This window comes from Eubalaena glacialis, chromosome 1 (genome assembly GCF_028564815.1).
Source record: "Eubalaena glacialis isolate mEubGla1 chromosome 1, mEubGla1.1.hap2.+ XY, whole genome shotgun sequence".
Taxonomy (NCBI): domain Eukaryota; kingdom Metazoa; phylum Chordata; class Mammalia; order Artiodactyla; family Balaenidae; genus Eubalaena; species Eubalaena glacialis.
In genome coordinates this window covers 64,174,902-64,193,678 of record NC_083716.1, presented here as the reverse complement: position 1 = coordinate 64,193,678, position 18,777 = coordinate 64,174,902, and the positions used below count along the sequence as shown (strand labels likewise).

At 49.0% G+C, this 18,777-nt stretch overlaps 1 protein-coding gene across 1 annotated transcript in view; it reads left to right on the top strand.

Annotated features, from left to right (window-relative positions):
• The window catches only part of ADAMTS14 (ADAM metallopeptidase with thrombospondin type 1 motif 14), a gene marked incomplete at its 5' end in the record, with an annotated part of 112,270 nt that overhangs the window by 42,556 nt on the left and 50,937 nt on the right, over positions 1-18,777 (top strand). The window contains 2 exons of the mRNA XM_061190284.1: positions 1,917-2,073; positions 7,572-7,762. Coding sequence (XP_061046267.1) covers positions 1,917-2,073; positions 7,572-7,762 — 348 coding nt within the window. The remainder of the gene's footprint in view (positions 1-1,916; positions 2,074-7,571; positions 7,763-18,777) is intronic.

Genomic DNA, 18,777 nt, shown 5'->3' with positions numbered 1-18,777 from the left:
CTGGCCATGGAGGTCGAGCAGAGACTGCCAGTCCCAGGGTGACCCTGTGACTCAGGCCGGACCAACCACAGTCTCCCTTGGGCTGTTCCAGATGGGACTATGCCAGGAAAGCCTGCTTGTCTGTGGTGTCAGAGCAGAGATGTGCCTCTAAGAACATAGCCTGGTCCGGGAGAATGAAGCTGATGCAGAGCGGCCCATGAGGAGGGTGGAGAGGGAGCCGAGGGCACTGGGCCCCTCACTTCCAGTGCCTGCACCTGCCATGGTTTGTCCAGGGGCCAGCACGCTCCCCTTTGGTCCAAGGGGATTCAAGTTGAATTTCTGCCCCTTACAACCGAGAGCCTGATGGATACCTGTCCCTCAGGTATATCCGCCAGTGCGCCAAGCCCAAAAATTTGGTCACCCTCTGCTCCTCTGTGGGCCCCTCCATCCAGACAATGAGCCGCTCACAGCCAAGGGCTGGGCCTTATTTATCTGTTTCTCCCTGCCCTGGGCACATGGCAGGTGCAAAAGTGAAAAAAGGGAAAGCGCTTTAAATGAAAGGACGTGTGCTTAATATAGAGTTTGACATTGTCATTTTAGTAAGCAGACCAGAACTTTTGCAGACAATTGAGTGTCACCTGATAAAATGGTTACCTTGGGAAGCTCCAAACTTATTCGGGTAATGCTGGCTATTTTCCCTAGAACGTTTTTTGGCCTCCTGATTGGAGCAGAAGGCCGTCTTGGATTTGATCCAAAATGGTGTTTGCAGTTTGATGGAGAGACATAGCAGGAAGGGACGGAAGAAGATGGGCTGCTGCTGGGAGTTCGGTGTTGTGTGCTCAGGAAGCCTTGAAGGGGGTTCCCTAAGAAGCCAGCTCAAAACAGGCTGAGGTGGGACAATTGGTGGAATTTTGTTGCGCACAGTAGTGGCTGCTTTAAAAAGAGGCAGCTCCTATTCAAATGGGAAGGTTTATAAAAATGGTTCCTTCATTCCCTGTTTTGTGTTCACAGCTGCGTTCCCAGTGTCTGGCGCAGGGCTGGTATGTAGTAGGCACTCCATAGGTATTTGTCGAATGAGTGAAGGAATTCAACAAGTATATATTTTTTAAGGATTGCCTCCTATTTTCCAGGCACCATGATGGGTGCCTCTTACTGCTTTATAGAGCTGATGTGTGGGTGGTAGGTAGGGGACCTGTACCATGTCTATTCACACACATCCAGTTATATGTTTCATTGGCCCCTGTGAATATTGCCTTCATTGGGACCTAATAACGTGTTGGCTGGGCTTGGCCAAGGTTATATTTTTATGTTTTTATTTCCAAGGCCAACACTTCGTTTTTTTTTTTTTTAAGGACCTGTTTTGATGCAGGCGAAAAATTAGAGTAAAAACAGAGCACACACTCCTGGGGCACTGTCCTGGCTCGTTTATCGTCAGCAAACATGAGCTGCCCTCCCTGGTGTGTATGCACACATGCTTTAAATCTGAAATAACAGCGCTTTGTACTGGAGTTGGGGTCCAGTGCCCACCTTAGGTAGGGATAATTAACCTTTACTGATAGGACTTTCCCTTCTTGTCTGTCTGTAGATAAAGGCAAATCCGCAGGATAGTGATAGCACTTTGGGGTGCTTTGGTGTGTGTGCCCAGTCCTTGTGACAGTGACCTGCCATTTTAAGCCCTGGAACCCTTTGTTTAAATGAAATGTTACGTGGAACCCCGTGAGTGTACAACACAGTGGAAGTGGATCTGCTCTGCTTGCAATGGGCACCCCCTCCCATGTCCCTGCTGGCATCCCAGGGCCCCCCAAGCCCCTAGAGGAAGAGTCTGTACTCGTGTAGTCACACTCGTTTGCGGTCACACACGCTCACCCGTTCTGCTGTGTGTTCACATCTCTTCTCTCTCCCCCTCTTTCCTCCTGCGCGCTGTGCCCCTGGTTCAGGCGGGCCTCATCCGCACAGACAGCACTGACTACTTCATTGAGCCCCTGGAGCGGGGGCAGCAGGAGACGGAGGCCAGCGGGAGGATGCACGTGGTGTACCGCCGGGAAGTCGTCCAGCAGGTGTGGACAGAGCCTCTCGGGGACCTTCACAATGAAGGTAGGCTGTGGGCGGGGCCCCCAGCTCTACCTCCGTCCACACCTCGGGGGTGTTTTTAGGTAACTTCTGGCCTGAACTTCTCAACTCCTGGCCTCAGTCTTCTCAGCTGTGTAATGGGACTGGGCCATGTAGACCTACTGCACCAGCAGAGAAATGCCACTGGGTTTTAGGGGCTACCATAACAGGCTGGAGTTGGGGGCCAAAAGGGTACTTGAGTCCCCTGAACTGTAGTCCTTGGGACTCCAGAGTCTCTGAGGGGCTCAGTGTTGCTTTGCAAGGCTGTTTCTCTGCCAAGGCAGAAGGTGGAATGGCTGCGGTTAGCTCTTCCCCCTGAAAATCATCTCAGCCCCTGGGAACCACGGGAAGGAGGTTCTTAGGGCACTTGTAGGGAGACTGCCTGGGGTCAGGCCACCAGGGTCAGCTCTGTGTCCAACAGGCCATTTAAAAATCCTACCTCCAACACTGTCTACTGTGTGACCCCAACAAGTTACTTAACATCTCTGAGCCTCTTTTTCTAATCTGTAAAGTGGGGGCAATCATTGTTACCTCTAAGGCTGTGTGTATTATAGTGTGTATAGAAATCCCAGCATGGAGCTTAGCATGTAGTAGGTGTTTGATGAATGGTTGCTCTTATCACAGTCTTGTTATTAAGGTAACTGCTGCCATGTTAGGGTGAGAGCCCTGAGAGGGGCGTCTCTGCACCCCAGTGACCAGCACCGGAGCCTGCACACCGGCCTGCACACCTACTCAGGACGCGTGGTTGAGCGAATGAAGCAGTGGATGCGACCTGTGCTGGTCCTGGGCCCGTGCCGACTTCATAGTCTGACTGAGCTTTGTCTCGAAGCCCCTTTGGCCACTAGGACATGAGACCCTGGGTGGAATCTGGCCATGAGTGACCACACCCTCCTGCCTGGGCCCTGGCAGGGTTGGGCCCAGTGTGAAGGAATGCCTGGAAACCAGTTGTCCCCACATATAATGCCTCCTCTGAAGCCCCAGCTGCTCTCCCCCTGTTGCTCATAAGTGATGCTGCACTTATGTTGCGATGGTGGAGGGCTCTGCAGGCCTGGCGGGGGGCGGGGGGGGGGGAGCTGAGGGACTGGGCGGAGCCTCAGGGGGCTGGGGAGGGTTTCAGGAGCAGGTGGTGACCATTCCCACCACCATAGCTGGGAGGAATGACAAGTCTCCCTCGGGCTCCATTTTATCTGAGGCCGTTCTGAATCAAAAGACCATAAATCCTCCCTTCTGGAGAGAGACCTTGGGGAAGTCCTACTCCAGGGCTGTGAGCCTGGAACCGACCACACAGTCCACCACCACGGTCATTGGCTGGGAGGCCGAGACCGCTGAGCTCAGGGTGGGGTTCAGGCCCCGAATGCTGCTTTGACTCCCTTTCATCAGGCTGCCCGGCTGAACCTCCTGTGGGCCTGTGGGTGGCGTCATGCCCTTGGCCCATGTGGGTCCTTCCTTAGAAAGACAAGGGTGATAGGGGACTTCCTTGAAAACCTGTGACTCACTCACTCTGTTAATTTAAGGCCAGCATTGCATCTGAGCCCAGTTTGTGAAGTGTTTCTGGATGCGGCTGTCTCCATTTAACATCTCGGTTAAGATGAAAGGTTTGACCTTGGAGGCTGTGCCCTGGACGTTCCCATGCTCCTAATGCTGTCCTTTCCTCAGTCCTGCTCTGTAGCCGCCTTCCCACCATCCAGGTCCCTGGGACCTGGATGCCAACAGGCCACATGTGCCTGTTGCCAGATTTCTGGCTCCTCGGCTGGGGGCCAGGGCTGCCAGACGCCAAGGCAGCTTATCCCCTGGCCAGGCTGGGGCTTAAGGCTGCTGCTGCTTTTTTTTTAGTCGAGAGAAAATCCATTTTAACATATACAATTCAGTTTGGGATTTTTTTTTTTTTTTTTTACTATATTCACAATTTTGTGGGACCATCACCATTATCTAATTCTAGAACACCTCCATCACTCCCATAAAAAACCTGATATCCATGAATTAGCTGTCACTCCCGTTTTCCTCTCCTCAACCCCCTGGCAACCACCAATCGATCTTCTCTCTCTAGAGATTTGTCTCTTGTGGACATCCCCTATAGATGGACTCATAATGTCTGTGGCCTTTGTGACTGGCTTTCTTTCGCTCAGCACGTAGGGTTCACCCGTGCTGGAGCATGTTTCAGTACTTCACTCCTTTTTATGACAGGGTAATAGTCCATCCTGTGGAGAGACCACATTTTGTTTATCTGTTCATCTGTCGGTGGACATTTGGGTTGTTTCCATTTTTTGGCTATTATGATAATGCTGCTATGAACATTCTTGTACAAGGTTTTGTGTGAACATATGTTTTCAATTCTTTTGCATATATACCTAAGAGTGGATTGCTAGGTCCTATGACTACACTGTGTTTAACTTTTGGGGGAACTGCCAAATTGTTTTTCAAAGCAGCTGCACCACTTTACATTCTCATGGGGCTTCTTGGGTGGGCTCACTGAAAGTTCCCAGTGACCTGCTGCCCTCACCCCTCCTCGCTTTGAGGATTCCCTATGTCTGGCCCGAAGGATGAGAGACACATAAAAGAGGGTGTGACTGGAACATCTCCAAGGTCTATAGCTGATGTCAGCAGGCCCTCCCCAATGCCCCTTACTGTTTTTGTTGGGAGAGAAACCTGGGTGGACCCAGTTAGGGTGTGATAATGGGGAGTGGCAGGTCTGGGTTTACATTCTGGCCTTTTGCCATGAACTTGCTGTATGACCTGAGATGAGTCAGGTAACCTCTCTGAGCCTCCCTTTGACAGGCCTGGCAGGGAGAGCTGTGAGGGGTCCAGTTCCCCGTTTCACTTGCAGTGCTGAAATCTCCGGGCACTGCTCATGTGTTGGAAGTGGCTGTTATATTCTACTCACTCCATGGAAAGAGCCCTTGCCCCTCCTCCTCCCCTCCTGGGGGTCTTCTCCCCTCCCAGGAATTTGTCTCTGGGCTGCTGCACTCACTGTTGGACTCGGACAGCAGGGCCACCAGGAGCTCTGGTGCAGTGTCACCTGCAGAGAGAGAGGCATTGGCCTCAGGGGCAGTGAGGGTGGACACCAGCCTGAGCCCTGCTCACCAGGCTGTGCATTGTTCAGAGGGCCGGCTGCCCATTTCTGGTTCTCCACTAGGCCAGTGGCCATACATTTTCCCAACTCTTTTTTTTTTCCATAAATTTATTTATTTATTTATTTTTGGCTGCGTTTGGGTCTTTGTTGCTGCGTGCGGGCTTTCTCTAGTTGCAGCGAACAGGGGCTACTCTTTGTTGTGGTGCACGGGCTTCTCATTGCGGTGGCTTCTCTTGTTGAGGAGCACGGGCTCTAGGCACATGGGCTCAGTAGTTGTGGCGCACGGGCTTAGTTGCTCCACGGCATGTGTGATCTTCCCGGACCAGGGCTTGAACCCATGTCCCCTGCATTGGCAGGCAGATTCTTAACCACTGCGCCACCAGGGAATCCCGGCATGCGGACTCTTAGTTGTGGCATGCAGACTCTTAGTTGTGGCATGCATGTGGGATCTAGTTCCCCAACCAGGGATTGAACCCGGGCCCCCTGTATTGGGAGCGCAGTCTTATCCACTGGACCACCAGGGAAGTCCCCATTTTCCCAACTGTTAAATCTAGTGCTTTCCTTCCTTTGCACGATAGCACTACTAACCAAAGGGAAAACAGAAACAGTAACATGGAGCCCTGTGGTTCCCTGTTGCCCTGTGCTCAGATTTCAGTCCCTGAAGTACCCATGTGCATAGAGGCAGAACTTGGGTGTCCGTTGATTCATTCCTGAGGGTCACCCGCACTGTGGGCGGTGTCTCCTTATACTCACAATAGATCCTGCAGGTACAGCTCCCTCTACTCGGGGCCCTGTGTTCCCCGTGTTGTCTCCTGCTCCGCGCCAGCCAGCTCAGATGTGTCCTTCTCCAGAAGCCTTCCCCAGCTCCCCAGTCCCGGTTTGGGTCTCGGTGTGGAAGCCTGCCCTAGTCAGTCCTACTATAGCCCTTGATGTTACTCTATTGATACCATCTGGTTTCTCATCTGTCACCTGCACTTAATGTTACTCTATTGATACCTTGATGTTACTCTATTGATACCATCTGGTTTCTTGTCTGTCACCTGCACTAGGCAGGGGAACTCAAGGACAGGGCCCTGCCTTCATCACCCACCCACCCTCAACCCTTCTAGGAAGTGTGGGGACCCTCCTGCAGCCACACCTCTGGATACATGCTGGGATTGTAGTGGTGGCATCTTTACAGCCTCAGCCCCTGGTGCAGTCTTGGGGGTGGGGGGGTTCTCAAATAACAGTGGCTAAATGAATAGTCGTAGAAATCAGTGCACAAGTATCAGAGCTTCAGGGTAGGATGGCAGAAAAGTCATTAAGTTCAGTTGAAGCTTTCTCGAGGGACCCCAGCCTCCTGTCCTGTTTTCGTAGCTTTCCCTATGGTGTCCTCATGCACCCTCACTCCATTGCCCCAACAGATATTGCTCCAGTCCTTATTCAGGCTATGGTGTAAATGACTGATAACTGCTTGAGGTGTTACCTTTCTAAGTAGCAGTATGTTTCAAAGCAAGGCCTTTGGATTCAGACAGACATGGACACACTACTTTGAACCTTAGTTTGTTTGCCTGTATAATGGGGTCGATAACCTGACAGAGTTGTTGTAAGGACTGGATTGGATTGGATTAGATTAAGGGTCAGAAACTAAGGTCCATGGGCCAAATGTGGCCTACCACTTGTTTTTGTAAATAAAGTTTTATTGGGACCTAGATAGACTCATTTGTTTACGTATTGTCTGTAGCTGTTTTATGCTCCAACAGTCGAATTGAAGGGCTGAGACGGAGACCAGAAGGCCCACAAAACCTAAAATATTTACTATCTGATCCTTTACAGAAAAAGTTTGACAACTCCTAGATAACATCATACAAGTTAATAAATGCTGGTTAAAGAAATATTTTGCTTTTAGCCAAAAAGCCAAAGCTGTGATGGTGAAATCTGGAGTTGCTGGCAGTGATTGGGAGGGATTTGAGGGGCACAGGGCATGCTCCAGGGTCCCTAAAATGCCCCGCATAGGCCACAGTAACATCACAATTTTTTTCCTTTATTAAGATGTTTACACCCAGTGCCACCTTTGATTTTTACAGCAAGCTTGTGGGGCAAGAGATCAAGGATTATCCCTCCCCATGTCACAGCAGGGGAGGGGAGCCTGCAGCAGCGGCGGGGCTTGGGCTAGGATGCACAGGGAGATGGGACCGAGTAGGAACTGGAACCCGGGCCAGTTCTCGCCTCTCTGCTCCTCATTGCCTCAGGGACTCGCCGTGTCCTCACGCCAGGGAAAGGGCTCATGCCCACCAGTTACCTGGTATGGCACAAACCCTCATGCTGCCTTGGCTTTCAGAGGCAGGGAAAGGGGCACACACGACGGGGGTGGCGTCACAGTGACAGTTCCTTATGTGGGTTTGACCTCAGTTTCTTCCCTTCCTGGTTCCAGCTTTTGGCCTGGGTGACCTTCCCAACCTGCTGGGCCTGGTGGGGGACCGGCTGGGAGAAGCAGAGCGGAAGCGGCGACATGCCAAGCCGGGCAGCTACAGCATGGAGGTGCTGTTGGCGGTGGACGACTCGGTGGTGCGCTTCCACGGCAAGGAGCACGTGCAGATCTACGTCCTCACCCTCATGAACATCGTGAGTGTCCCCGAGTCCCGGGGCTGGGGGCAGGGGCTGGGGTGGGGCCACCGGCGCTGGTCTGATGGACAGTTTCTCCTGGGCCTGGTGTTTTCTGGGTAGACCCGGGGAAGTCACTGCCTGCTCCTTAGTCCAGCTGGACAGCGGTTTCCGTGGTGAGATGAGCCTGAGCAGGCATGACGTCCATCCCAGGCCTCAGCCTGGTCTCAGCTGTGCACGCCTGTGCTGAGGTGCCTACAGGCAAACCAGAGCCCGTGGCCAGTGGCTTCTGGGCTTGGACACGTTCAGAGCCTGGGTCGGGCATGGCCGGGGGCCTCACTTGCCTTAGAGTTGAAGGGACTTCCCTGAGATTCATCATCTGGAGAAAATGCCCAATCCCAGGCTGGGGAGACTGGCTAGTGAGCTGTCAATCTGCTAGGGGGGATCCCAGGCCCCCAGTGTGGGCCTTGGGTGTTCACAGAGATCAGACGGGCAGGGAAAATGAGGGTCATGGGCAAATTTTGAGACTGTGAAGCAGAGAGGCCATGCACTGTCCAAAGTGGGTGGTCACTGCTCAGCTGCCACGGGAGGCTCTCATGCCGAGATGCAGGGCTCTTGTCACAGAAAGGCCAGTTTTTTAAAGAAAAGTCAGAAATGCAGACAGTTTTGTTTTTTTAAAAAACTTTTTATATGGAAAATTTAAATTGAGGTATCTAAGTGAAACACCCAATTTTTAAAAATGCTAAAATAAAAAAAACCACTGAGAATGCTGAATAAAACCTATTTACACACCACATTTGGCCTGTGGGCTACAGTTGGGCACCTCTGACCTAAAGGAGCAGAGACGAGGGAGACCAGGGGAAAGGAGGGTGAAAGCGTCAGGGGTGGGCTTGCACTGTTTCTCTTCCGGCAAGACGCCTTTGTCAGAGGCGCCTGCGGCTGTGGCTCTGGGAGGATGGGGACCGGTCTAGGCGCAAGTGGGACCTACGGTGGAAACTGCTCAGGCCTCGGCCGGATGCTGGGGAGACGGGGCAGGACCTCAGGCCCTCCTTTATGAAGCCAGGTGGAGGGGTGACGTGGGGGTCAGGCCCCAGCTCAAAATACTAGGGTGCTGTGGAGTTCAGGCAGGAGGAGGCAAGCACCCCATCAACAGGAGACAACAGGGCAGGGCCTTCACCTTGGAGTCTGCAGGGGACCCAGCTCGACGGCTCATCATAAACATTTATCCGGAATGTAAGAGCTGAGAAGGAAGACATATATACATGGTGGGACCTCTTTATTTTTTATTTTATTTAAAAAATTTTTTTATTGGAGTATAGTTGATTTACAATGTTGTGTTAGTTTCAGGTGTACAGCAAAGTGAATCAGTTATACGTGTACATATATCCACTGGTTTTTAGATTCTTTTCCCACGTAGGCCATCACAGAGTATTGAGTAGAGTTCCCTGTGCTATACAGTAGGTCCTTATTAGTTATCTATTTTATATATAGTAGTGTGTATATGTCAATCCCATTCTCCCAATTTATCCCTCCCTCCCCCTTCCCCCCTGGTAACCATAAGTTTGTTTTCTACATCTGTGACTCAATTTCTGTTTTGTAAATAAGTTCATTTGTACCAGGTGGGGCCTCTTTAGAAAGCCAAAGTTTCCCGCTCCTGCATGGGCCTCCACTGGCCTTAAGGTTAGGGTCCTCTCACCTGAGGCCTGTAAGAAAGTTGGCTGGCTGCATTCTCATGCAGACCAAAAGGTGACTGCAGGGGGGCCAGGGCTGCGATAGGATCAACTTACACTCAGTCTAACATGGAAGGTTCTTGGAGGCTGTGACGGATGTGCAGCCAATCACAATTATCACAGTACTGCGTGGGGAGGAACGTTAGTGGATTGGCCAAGAGCGTGGGCTTTGAAATCAACCAGTCTGGCTCTGCCCCTTCCTGTCTTTTGACCTTGGGGGCAAGTCAAAACCCCAAAACACCAACCCTCTCGAGTGTCCCTTTTTTGGGGGCTTCAGGTCTTATTTGCGGCATGTGGGTTCTTTCATTGCGGCACGCGGACTTCTGTCTAGTTGTGGTGCGTGGGCTCTAGAGCGCATGGGGTCTGTAGTTTGCGGCACGCGGGCTCTCTAGTTGATGCGCACGGGCTTAGTTGCCCCGTGGCATGTGGGATCTTAGTTCCCCGACCAGGGATTGAACCTGCGTCCCCTGCATTGGAAGGTGGATTCTTTACCACTGGACCACCAGGGAAGTCCCTCCCCACTTTTAAAACAGCATTACCTGGGGACTTCCCTGGTGGTCCAGTGGTTGGGACTTCACTTTCCAGTGCAGGTGGTGTGGGTTCGATCCCTGGTCGGGGAGCTAAGATCCCACATGACTCGTGGCCAAAAAACCAAAACGTAAAACAGAAGCAATATTGTAACAAACTCAATAAAGACTTTAAAAATGGTCCACGTTAAAAACAAAAACACAAAATCAAAAACAAAAAACCAAAAAAACAAAATAAAACAAAAAAACCCCAGCACTACCAATACTTACTACACAAGGGTTTGGGGAGATTAAATGAGGCGCATAGCACATAGCATGGTACCTCGCATGGCATAAGCTCCCAGTAAGTGGTTGGTGATAATAATATGGCTTTCATGAAGGAAGTGGTAACACATTTCTGGGAACTAAACAGTTGATGAGCAGAAGTGTCAACTCCATGGTCATGCCAATCCCCCTGGCAACATTTGTAGGAAAATAAAATAGCATGATGCTGCCTGTGCTGTCTGGGGTCCATAATCCAGCCACATGGGAGGCGAGGTGTCTCTTAGGAGGGCATGCAGCTAGCCCCTTGTAAGCTGTGTGACCTTAGGCAAGGGACCTGTATTCTTCGGAATGTGTAGCTTGTAAGTGATGGAAAATGAATTCAAGCTAGGTTAAGAAAAACAGGACTAAAAGAAATGGGCCAGGTTGTGGAAGGGATGGAATGGAGCTGGCTGTAAGTGTAATTGGTACTAGAGGCTTACATGGACCCTGTTTTTAGGTTCCCTTCTCTCTGTGTGACATCCTAATTCTCTTTGACCAACATCTCTACAAGACAGATTCTGGCTATTAGCATCATGAAGCTCTTTTTTTTTTCTTTTTTTTCCAGTTTTTTTATTAAAGTATAGTTGATTTACCATGTTGTGTTAATTTCTGCTGTACAGCAAAGTGATTCAGTTATACATATATGTACATTCTTTTTTTAAATATTCTTTTCCATTGTGATTTATCATAAGATATTGAATATAGTTCTCTGTGCTAGACAGTAGGACCTTGTTGTTTATCCATTCTAGATATAAAAGCTTACATCTGCTCACCCCAACCTCCCACTCCATCCCTCCCCCAGCCCCCTCCCCCTTGGCAACCACCAGTCTGTTCTCTATGTCCGTGATTCTGTTTCTGTTTCATAGATAGGTTCATTTGTGCCATATTTTACATTCCACATAGAAGTGATATCATATGGTATTTGTCTTTCTCTTTCTGACTTACTTCACTTAGTATGATCATCTCTAGTTGTATCCATGTTGCTGCAAATGGCATTATTTCATTCTTTTTTATGGCTGAGTAGTATTCCATTGTATATATGTACCACATCTTCTTTATCCATTCATCTATCCATGGACGTTTAGGTTGTTTCCATGTCTTGGCTATTGTGAATAGTGCTGGTATAAACATAGGGGTACCTATATCTTTTTGAATTAGAGTTTTGTCTGGTTATATGCTCAAGGGAGGTATTGCTGGATCATATGGTAGCACTATTTTTAGTTTTCTGAGGAACCTCCATACTGTTTTCCACAGTGGCTGCACCAACTTACATTCCCACGAACAGTGTAGGAGGGTTCCCCTTTCTCCACACTCTCTCCAGCATTTATTGTTTTGTAGACTTTTCTAAAAAATTTATTTATTTTATTTTATTTATTTTTGGCTGTGTTGGGTCTTCGTTGCTGCACTCAGGCTTTCTCTAGTTGTGGCGAGTGGGGGCTACTCTTCATTGCCGTGCATGGGCTTCTCATTGCGGTGGCTTCTCCTGTTGCTTAGCACGGGCTCTAGGCGCGCGGGCTTCAGTAGTTGTGGCTTGCGGGCTTTAGAGCGCAGGCTCAGTAGTTGTGGCGCACAGGCCTAGCTGCTCCGCAGCATGTGGGATCTTCCCGGGCCAGAGATTGAACCCATGTCCCCTGCATTGGCAGGTGGATTCCTAACCACTGCGCCACCAGGAAAGCCCTGTAGACTTTTTAATCATGGCCATTCTGACCAGTGTAAGGTGGTGCCTCATGGTAGTTTTGATTTGCATTTCTCTAATAATTAGTGATGTTGAACATCTTTTCAGTGAAGCTGACTCTTATTGTCATAGCTCCCTGGCCAGAGACAAAAGAAGTTTCCCCTCGAGTTCCCAGGCAAAAGTTCCTGGGCCTGGACTCTGATTGGTCTAAGTTTGGGTCACATGACCACACTTTGGACCAATCACTATATGTTGGAGAAGGAGATAGAGTTTCCCAAAGGAGGAGAGGGACTGGACATAGGCATGGCCACTGGAGAAGTCGTTCTGAGCTCACCAACACCCCAATCTGTGTCTGTTATACTGTTTAATCCCTGAGAGCCTCCATTTTTCAAAATAGTGTCTGCTCTTGGGTTGAATATGTGTAAAGTATTTAGCACACACCTGGCACATAGAGAGTACTCAAGCAATGTGTTCTGCATTCTTATAGCTGTATTGTCTTTGTGTGTGTGTATATGTGGTTCTTTGTCTAAGTCTCTGAAGGTGGGGTCCTTGAGGGTGAGAACTTTGACTTAGGCTTTTTTGAAACCCGACAGCACACAGCATAGGTGTCTAGTACAACACCTGATAGGTGATCGGTAAATGTGGAAGTGAATGGTGTCTATGGGAGAAGCAGGGAGCCAGTGTGGGAAAAGGGAAAACAGCAGATTTCTGTCTACAATGCCAGCATTAAGAGAAGGGCAGGGGTAGAAATCAGCTCCAACTACAGGAGCCCCAGGGAGGGGAGGGGTGCCAGAAAGTCTGCCCCTTGCCACCTCTTTGTTTGGATACTAATTCTTTTATCCCTGAAGTAGCATGTGGTTTGCCACTCAAAAAGCAAAGGCTACCATGTGCAGCCATTTGAGAAAGAGAGGGAGGGAGGGAGGGCGGGTGACTCTGCCTATGAACACACCCACCTCACTGGAGCACTTGACCACCCACCCAGACTCTATAAATTGCTAGCCCAACCTAAGACCACACAGCTGAGTACTAATCCCATTAATGGCAGAGCCAGATTGGCCCCTGGAGCCAGCAGGTGGAGAACAGGAGGGAGAGCGGGAGGGGGACAGGGGGCAGGGGAGACCTTAGGAAGCGATCGGTGCTGGGACCCTCGCTCCTGGATCCTGAAGACCCCAGGAGTGTGAGCTGGGCTCTACTCACAGCCCCAGAGTTTGCTAAAAGGTAATTCTCAGGAAAAGGTAAAATCATGACTCTTCACACAGAAATAAAAGCGGGCATTGTGTTAAAGATTTGACTCTACTCACTGATCAGTGAGGGAACCAGACAGATATTACAAGCCATTCAAAAGAGAACCCAAAGAACAGAGACATTTATAGATCAGGAATTTTGAAACGAAAACGTGCAAATAGAGACAGAATTGGCTTTTCACAGGGTGGAAGGGAAGACAGAATTTACATGTCTGCAGACAAGAGTTTTGCATTGCTATCAGTTACCTAACACTGCTGTCAGTTGTAAAGTAGCTTCTGTAGCATCAGATTCAGATAAGGCCAATAGGTGTGCTGTGGACAGTGCATAGTTTTCATGGAAGTACACATTTTTATTCCCTGAGTTTGCGGCCTGGACTGGGTCGCAGGTAGAGAGCCCTTTCCATGGATGGCAGGGAGTCTGTTGGCACATCTGACTTATGGGCTGCATCCTCCCTCCTGGAGCTAGAGGAGTGGCAGATTCCCTCAGGACACAGGGGCACACCCTGGATTCTGGCTGTGTGACAGAACTAAGCAACTAAATAGTGGGACCTTCCCCCCCATACCTCCCCAAGAGCTGACCTGCCAACGCCCCTCCCTTTCTGGATTCTGGTTGGGGAGTAGGGTGTGGAAAGAAGGCCGAGAGTTAGGAGTGCTTGAGAGTGGGTAGTCTGAGGAAGACCATAGAGCTCTCTTTTCTTGGGCCACGTGCTCCATTCTCTCTCGCATCTCTCAGAGAAAGCTTCCTGTCTGGAAGCATTAAGGATTGTGTTGCTCGGCTTCTCTTTAAATGTCTCTTGGTTGGACTGAAGTGTGAGCACGGCAGCAGGTCCTGGAAGGGTAGAACAGACTTGCTGGAGCCCCACTCCCCAGCTGGCCTCAACCTCAGTCTGGGCTGTCATTCATTCATTTGTTCAGAGCCAGGTGCCATGCTGCCTCAGTGGGCCTCCCCTATGCTAGGCATTTGGCAAGATGGGGGTGGGTGTGATCTGGGCTCTTATGGTCATAAGTGACAGAGACCCAGCTCACACTAGCTTAAGCCAAAGAAGGGATTTATGGGACAGGGCAGCTCCAGGGACTCGGGCCTCAGGTCCATTAGGATGCTCTCTCCTCCCTCTCCTCCCTGCTTGTCGGCTTGGTGATATAAGCCAGCAGGAGCCAGGCTTTCTCTCCATGGCAGGAAGCAGGACCACTGGCAACCCCAGATTCTCACACTTCCTGCTCTTAGGACCCAAAGGCAAAGGGATCCTTTCTGCCCTCCTAGGGAGGATTAGCCTGGGTTGGGTCACATGGTCATCCCGGACTAATTGCTGTGATTGGAGCATTGGCTTGGGCCCCCAGGTCTACTGCTGCGAATGCAGTCAGGTGGAGCAGTATCTGTTCCTAGAAATCAAGCAGTGAAGCATGCAGAGAGCAGAATAGCTTCCACAGTGGAGGGCTCAGAAAGAGTGGAAAATGTATGTAGTCCCTTCCCTCAGAGCACGTAAACTGTTGTATGTCCACAAACAATTGCAAATTGGGGACTTCCCTGGTGGTCCAGAGGTTAGGACTCCACACTTCCACTGCAGGGGACCCAGGTTCGATCCCTGGTCGGGGAACTTAGATCCTGCATGCTGCACGGCACGGCCAAAAAAAATAAATAAAAAATAAAAATAAATAAATAAGACACCATAGTGAAAGCCTTCATTTATTCATTAAAAATACATTAAAAAAACAATTGCAAATTATATAATTTTAGAAGTCATTAGAATCATTTTTGAGCGACCGCCGGGAGCCAGGCTCTTTATAAACGTGACCTCGTTTACTCAAGTCTCCCAATAACCCTGTGAGAGGTCTGAGTATCCCTGATGTCCTTACACAGAAACCGAGGCGCAGAGAGCTGGCTGTAACTTTTTGGTCTCCCATCTGGTCGGGTACGGGGCTGAGATCTGAGTGACACTCTGTCGACTTCAGAGCCACCCTCTTCCCACGGCCTCTGCAGAGGTCTGTAGCCTCAGCCAAGTGGTGCTGTCCATGGCTGGTGACCCAGATGTCAGGGAAGAAACAACTTTTCCTCTACCCTCTTAGGTTCAGTACCTGGAGACCCACAATTTAAACTGACAAAAGACAGATTAACAAGAGAAAAAGAAAGTTTGTTTACGTGTGCAATGTGCATGTCCGTGCAAGTGGTCAGTGATGAGTAACTCACAAAAGGGTGGTTAGAATTTGGGGCTTATATGCCTAACTTAATAAATGGACGAGAGGGGAGAAGAGGCTCTATGGGAAGGGCAAATAGGTTTCTTTAGGAAAGATAAATGGGCTTTAGGAGAACAACTGGGAAATAAGAAAGTTTGTGATAATATATGTTTATGCAGGTGCAAGTGGGCTTTCTGCCTTTTTTTTTTTTTTTTAATGACCATGAAATTCCCCTGGGGAGGGGATTTATAGTAGCTCATTTTCCCAGAAGTTGCTGCTTTGTCAGAGGAGGGAATTTCTGAGATGGTTTCTTTCTGCATCTGTTGAATCTCAAATGTCTTCAGCTTAAAATAATATTTATACCAACTCTGCAGTTCTGAGTGGGTCCCCACACAGGCCAGGAGTGGGACCCCGGGAGTGACCCCAGGAAGTGAGTGATTATATGTGTGTGTGTCCTGGAGGGACTAGGGCCCTGTGCCAGTCCCTGAGGTCCCCGCTTAGGGTAGAAACCCACATGTTGTGGGTTCTGCGCCACTGTGTGCCCTTGGCAAGGCCCCTATGGGACACACACCACTGAAGACCGTGCCAGGAGGGCCTGCTTTGGAGGCCTATTTCCATAGTCTTGGTTCTACCTTCCTTCTCACAACCTACCAGAAAGTAGGTGAGGAGGAGACTTAATGTCTTCTCAGAGTTTCTGGAGGGCTGTTTGAGGCTGGTTCCTTACTCACTGCTGCCTTGCCCTTGTGGGTGTGGGAACAGAGGTGTGCAGCTGAGACAGAGCTTCCCTCGAGGGCTTGTTCCTCTGGGGAAGAGAGGCTCACAGCACTGAGATGGGCCACGCCTAAAGAGCTGCTGCCTTGCAAACCTGCGGCTGCCCCAGGGGGAAAGTGAGGGTTTGGGGTTCTGACTTTCCCAGGTGCAGTGGACAGCCAGCCAGAGTTCCTCCTGTGGCAGTGAGTGGAGGGGCTGCCGACAACCTCTCCCTCCCAGGGGACCAGCAGCACATCCTGTCCATTGTGTGGGAACTTGTATTTGGCTGGAATGCTTGAAGCGCTAATTCCCTTAGGGATTTCATGAAACCGGTGAAAAGGGTGTCCCTTTGCTCTTCCCTCGCAGCACCTGCCTGCCTGTGACCGTTTCTGATCCCGGTTTCCGGGGCCAGGGCTGGCCTGGTGGGATCAGAGAGAGATCTGGTTCCCAGGATGGATGGTCTCATTGTGCTAACCCAGGGAGGAGGGGACAAAGCCCTTAGAGGAACTCGGAATGATCTGATCAGGCCATCAGGCCCCAGTCACTGCAGCTCTCAGGGGCATCTTGCCTCTCACTTTACTTTTGCATTAACCTGGGCATGTGCTATAAATATTCATGCAGCTCCAGATGGTGGGCAAGGACTCCTCCTCAGCACTCCCTCACATGCTGCTGGGCCCTGGATGGACTTGGCTTTGCAAGCTGTTCCTCGCTTTACCCATCTGTAGTGGGTCTCTTTCCTTAAGGCTTCTTCAAATCTCAGGGCAAGGGAACCATTTAAAAAAAATTTTTATTGGAGTATAGTTGATTTACAATGTTGTGTTAGTTCCAGGTGTACAGCAAAGTGAATCAGTTATACATATATTCATTCTTTTTCAGACTCTTTTCCCATATAGGTTATTACAGAATATTGAGTAGAGTTCCCTGTGCTATACGGTAGGTCCTTGTTGGTTATCTATTTTATATATAGTAGTATGTGTATGTTAATCCCAAGCTCCTAATTTATCCCTCCCCTCCACGTTTCCCCTTTGGTAACCATAAGTTTGTTTTTGAAATCTGTGAGTCTGTTTCTGTTTTATAAATAAGTTCATATACATCATTTTTTAAAGCTAGATTCCACATGAGTGATATCATATGATATTTGTCTTTCTCTTTCTGACTTCACTTAGTATGATAATCTCTGGGTCCATCCATGTTGCTACAAATAGCATTTTTTCATTCTTTTTTATGGTTGAGTAATATTTCATTGTATATATGTACCACATCTTCTGTATCCATTTCTCTGTCAATGGACATTTAAGTTGCTTCCATGACCTGGCTATTGTACATAGTGCTGCAATGAACATTGGGGTGCATGTATCTTTTTGAATTATGGTTTTCTTCAGACATATGCCCAGGAGTGGGATTGCTGGGTCATATGGTAGTTCTGTTTTTAGTTTTTTAAGGAACCTCCATACTGTTCTCCATAGTAGTTGTACCACTTTACATTCCCACCAACAGTATAAGAGGGTTCCCTTTTCTCCACACCCTCTCCAACATTTATTGTTTGTAGACTTTTTGATGATAGCCATTCTGACCTATGTGAGATGATAGCTCATTGTAGTTTTGATTTGCATTTCTCTGATAATTAGTGATGTTGAGCATCTTTTCATGTGCTTTTTGGCCATCTGTATGTCTTCTTTGGAGAAATGTCTATTTACTTATTTATTTTTTATTTTTATTTTTTTGGCCATACTGCACGGCTTGCAAGACCTTAGTTCCCTGACCAGGGATTGAACCTGTAGCCCCTGCAGTGGAAGTACGGAGTCCTAACCACTGAACCACCAGGGAATTCCCAAGGAATGTCTATTTAGATCTTCTGCCCATTTTTTGATTGAGTTGTTTGTTTTTTTCTGACACAGAGCTGCATGAGCTGTTTGTATATTTTGAAGATTAATCCCTTGTTGGTCGCTTTGTTTGCAAATATTTTCTCCCATTCTGTGGGTTGTCTTTTTGTTTAGTTTATGGTTTCCTTGCTGTGCAAAAGCTTTTAAGTTAAATTAGGTCCCATTTGTTTATTTTTATTTTTATTTTCATTACTCTAGGAGGTGGATCAAAAAAGATATTGCTGTGATTTATGTCAAAGAGTGTTCTCTGCCTATGTTTTCCTCTAAGAGTTTTATAGTGTCTGGCCTTACATTTAGGTCTTTGATCCATTTTGAGTTTATTTTTGTGTATGGTGTTAGAGAATGTTCTTTTTTTTTTTAAAATTTAATTAATTAATTAATTTATTTTTGGCTGTGTTGGGTCCTCATTGCTGCACACGGGCCCTGTCCACTTGTGGTGAGTGGGGGCCACTCCTCGTCATGGTGCGCGGGCTTCTCATTGTGGTGGCCTCTCGCATTGCGGAGCATGGGCTCCAGGAGTGTGGGCTTCAGTAGTTGTGGCTTGTGGGCTCCAGAGTGCAGGCCCAGCAGCTGTGGCGCATGGGCTCAGCTGCTCTGCGGCATGTGGGATCCTCCTGGACCAGGGATCGAACCTGTGTCCCCTGCATTGGCAGGCGGACTCCAAACTACTGCACCACCAGGGAAACCCAGAGAATGTTCTAATTTCATTCTTTTACATGTATCTGTCCAGTTTTCCCAGCACCACTTATTGA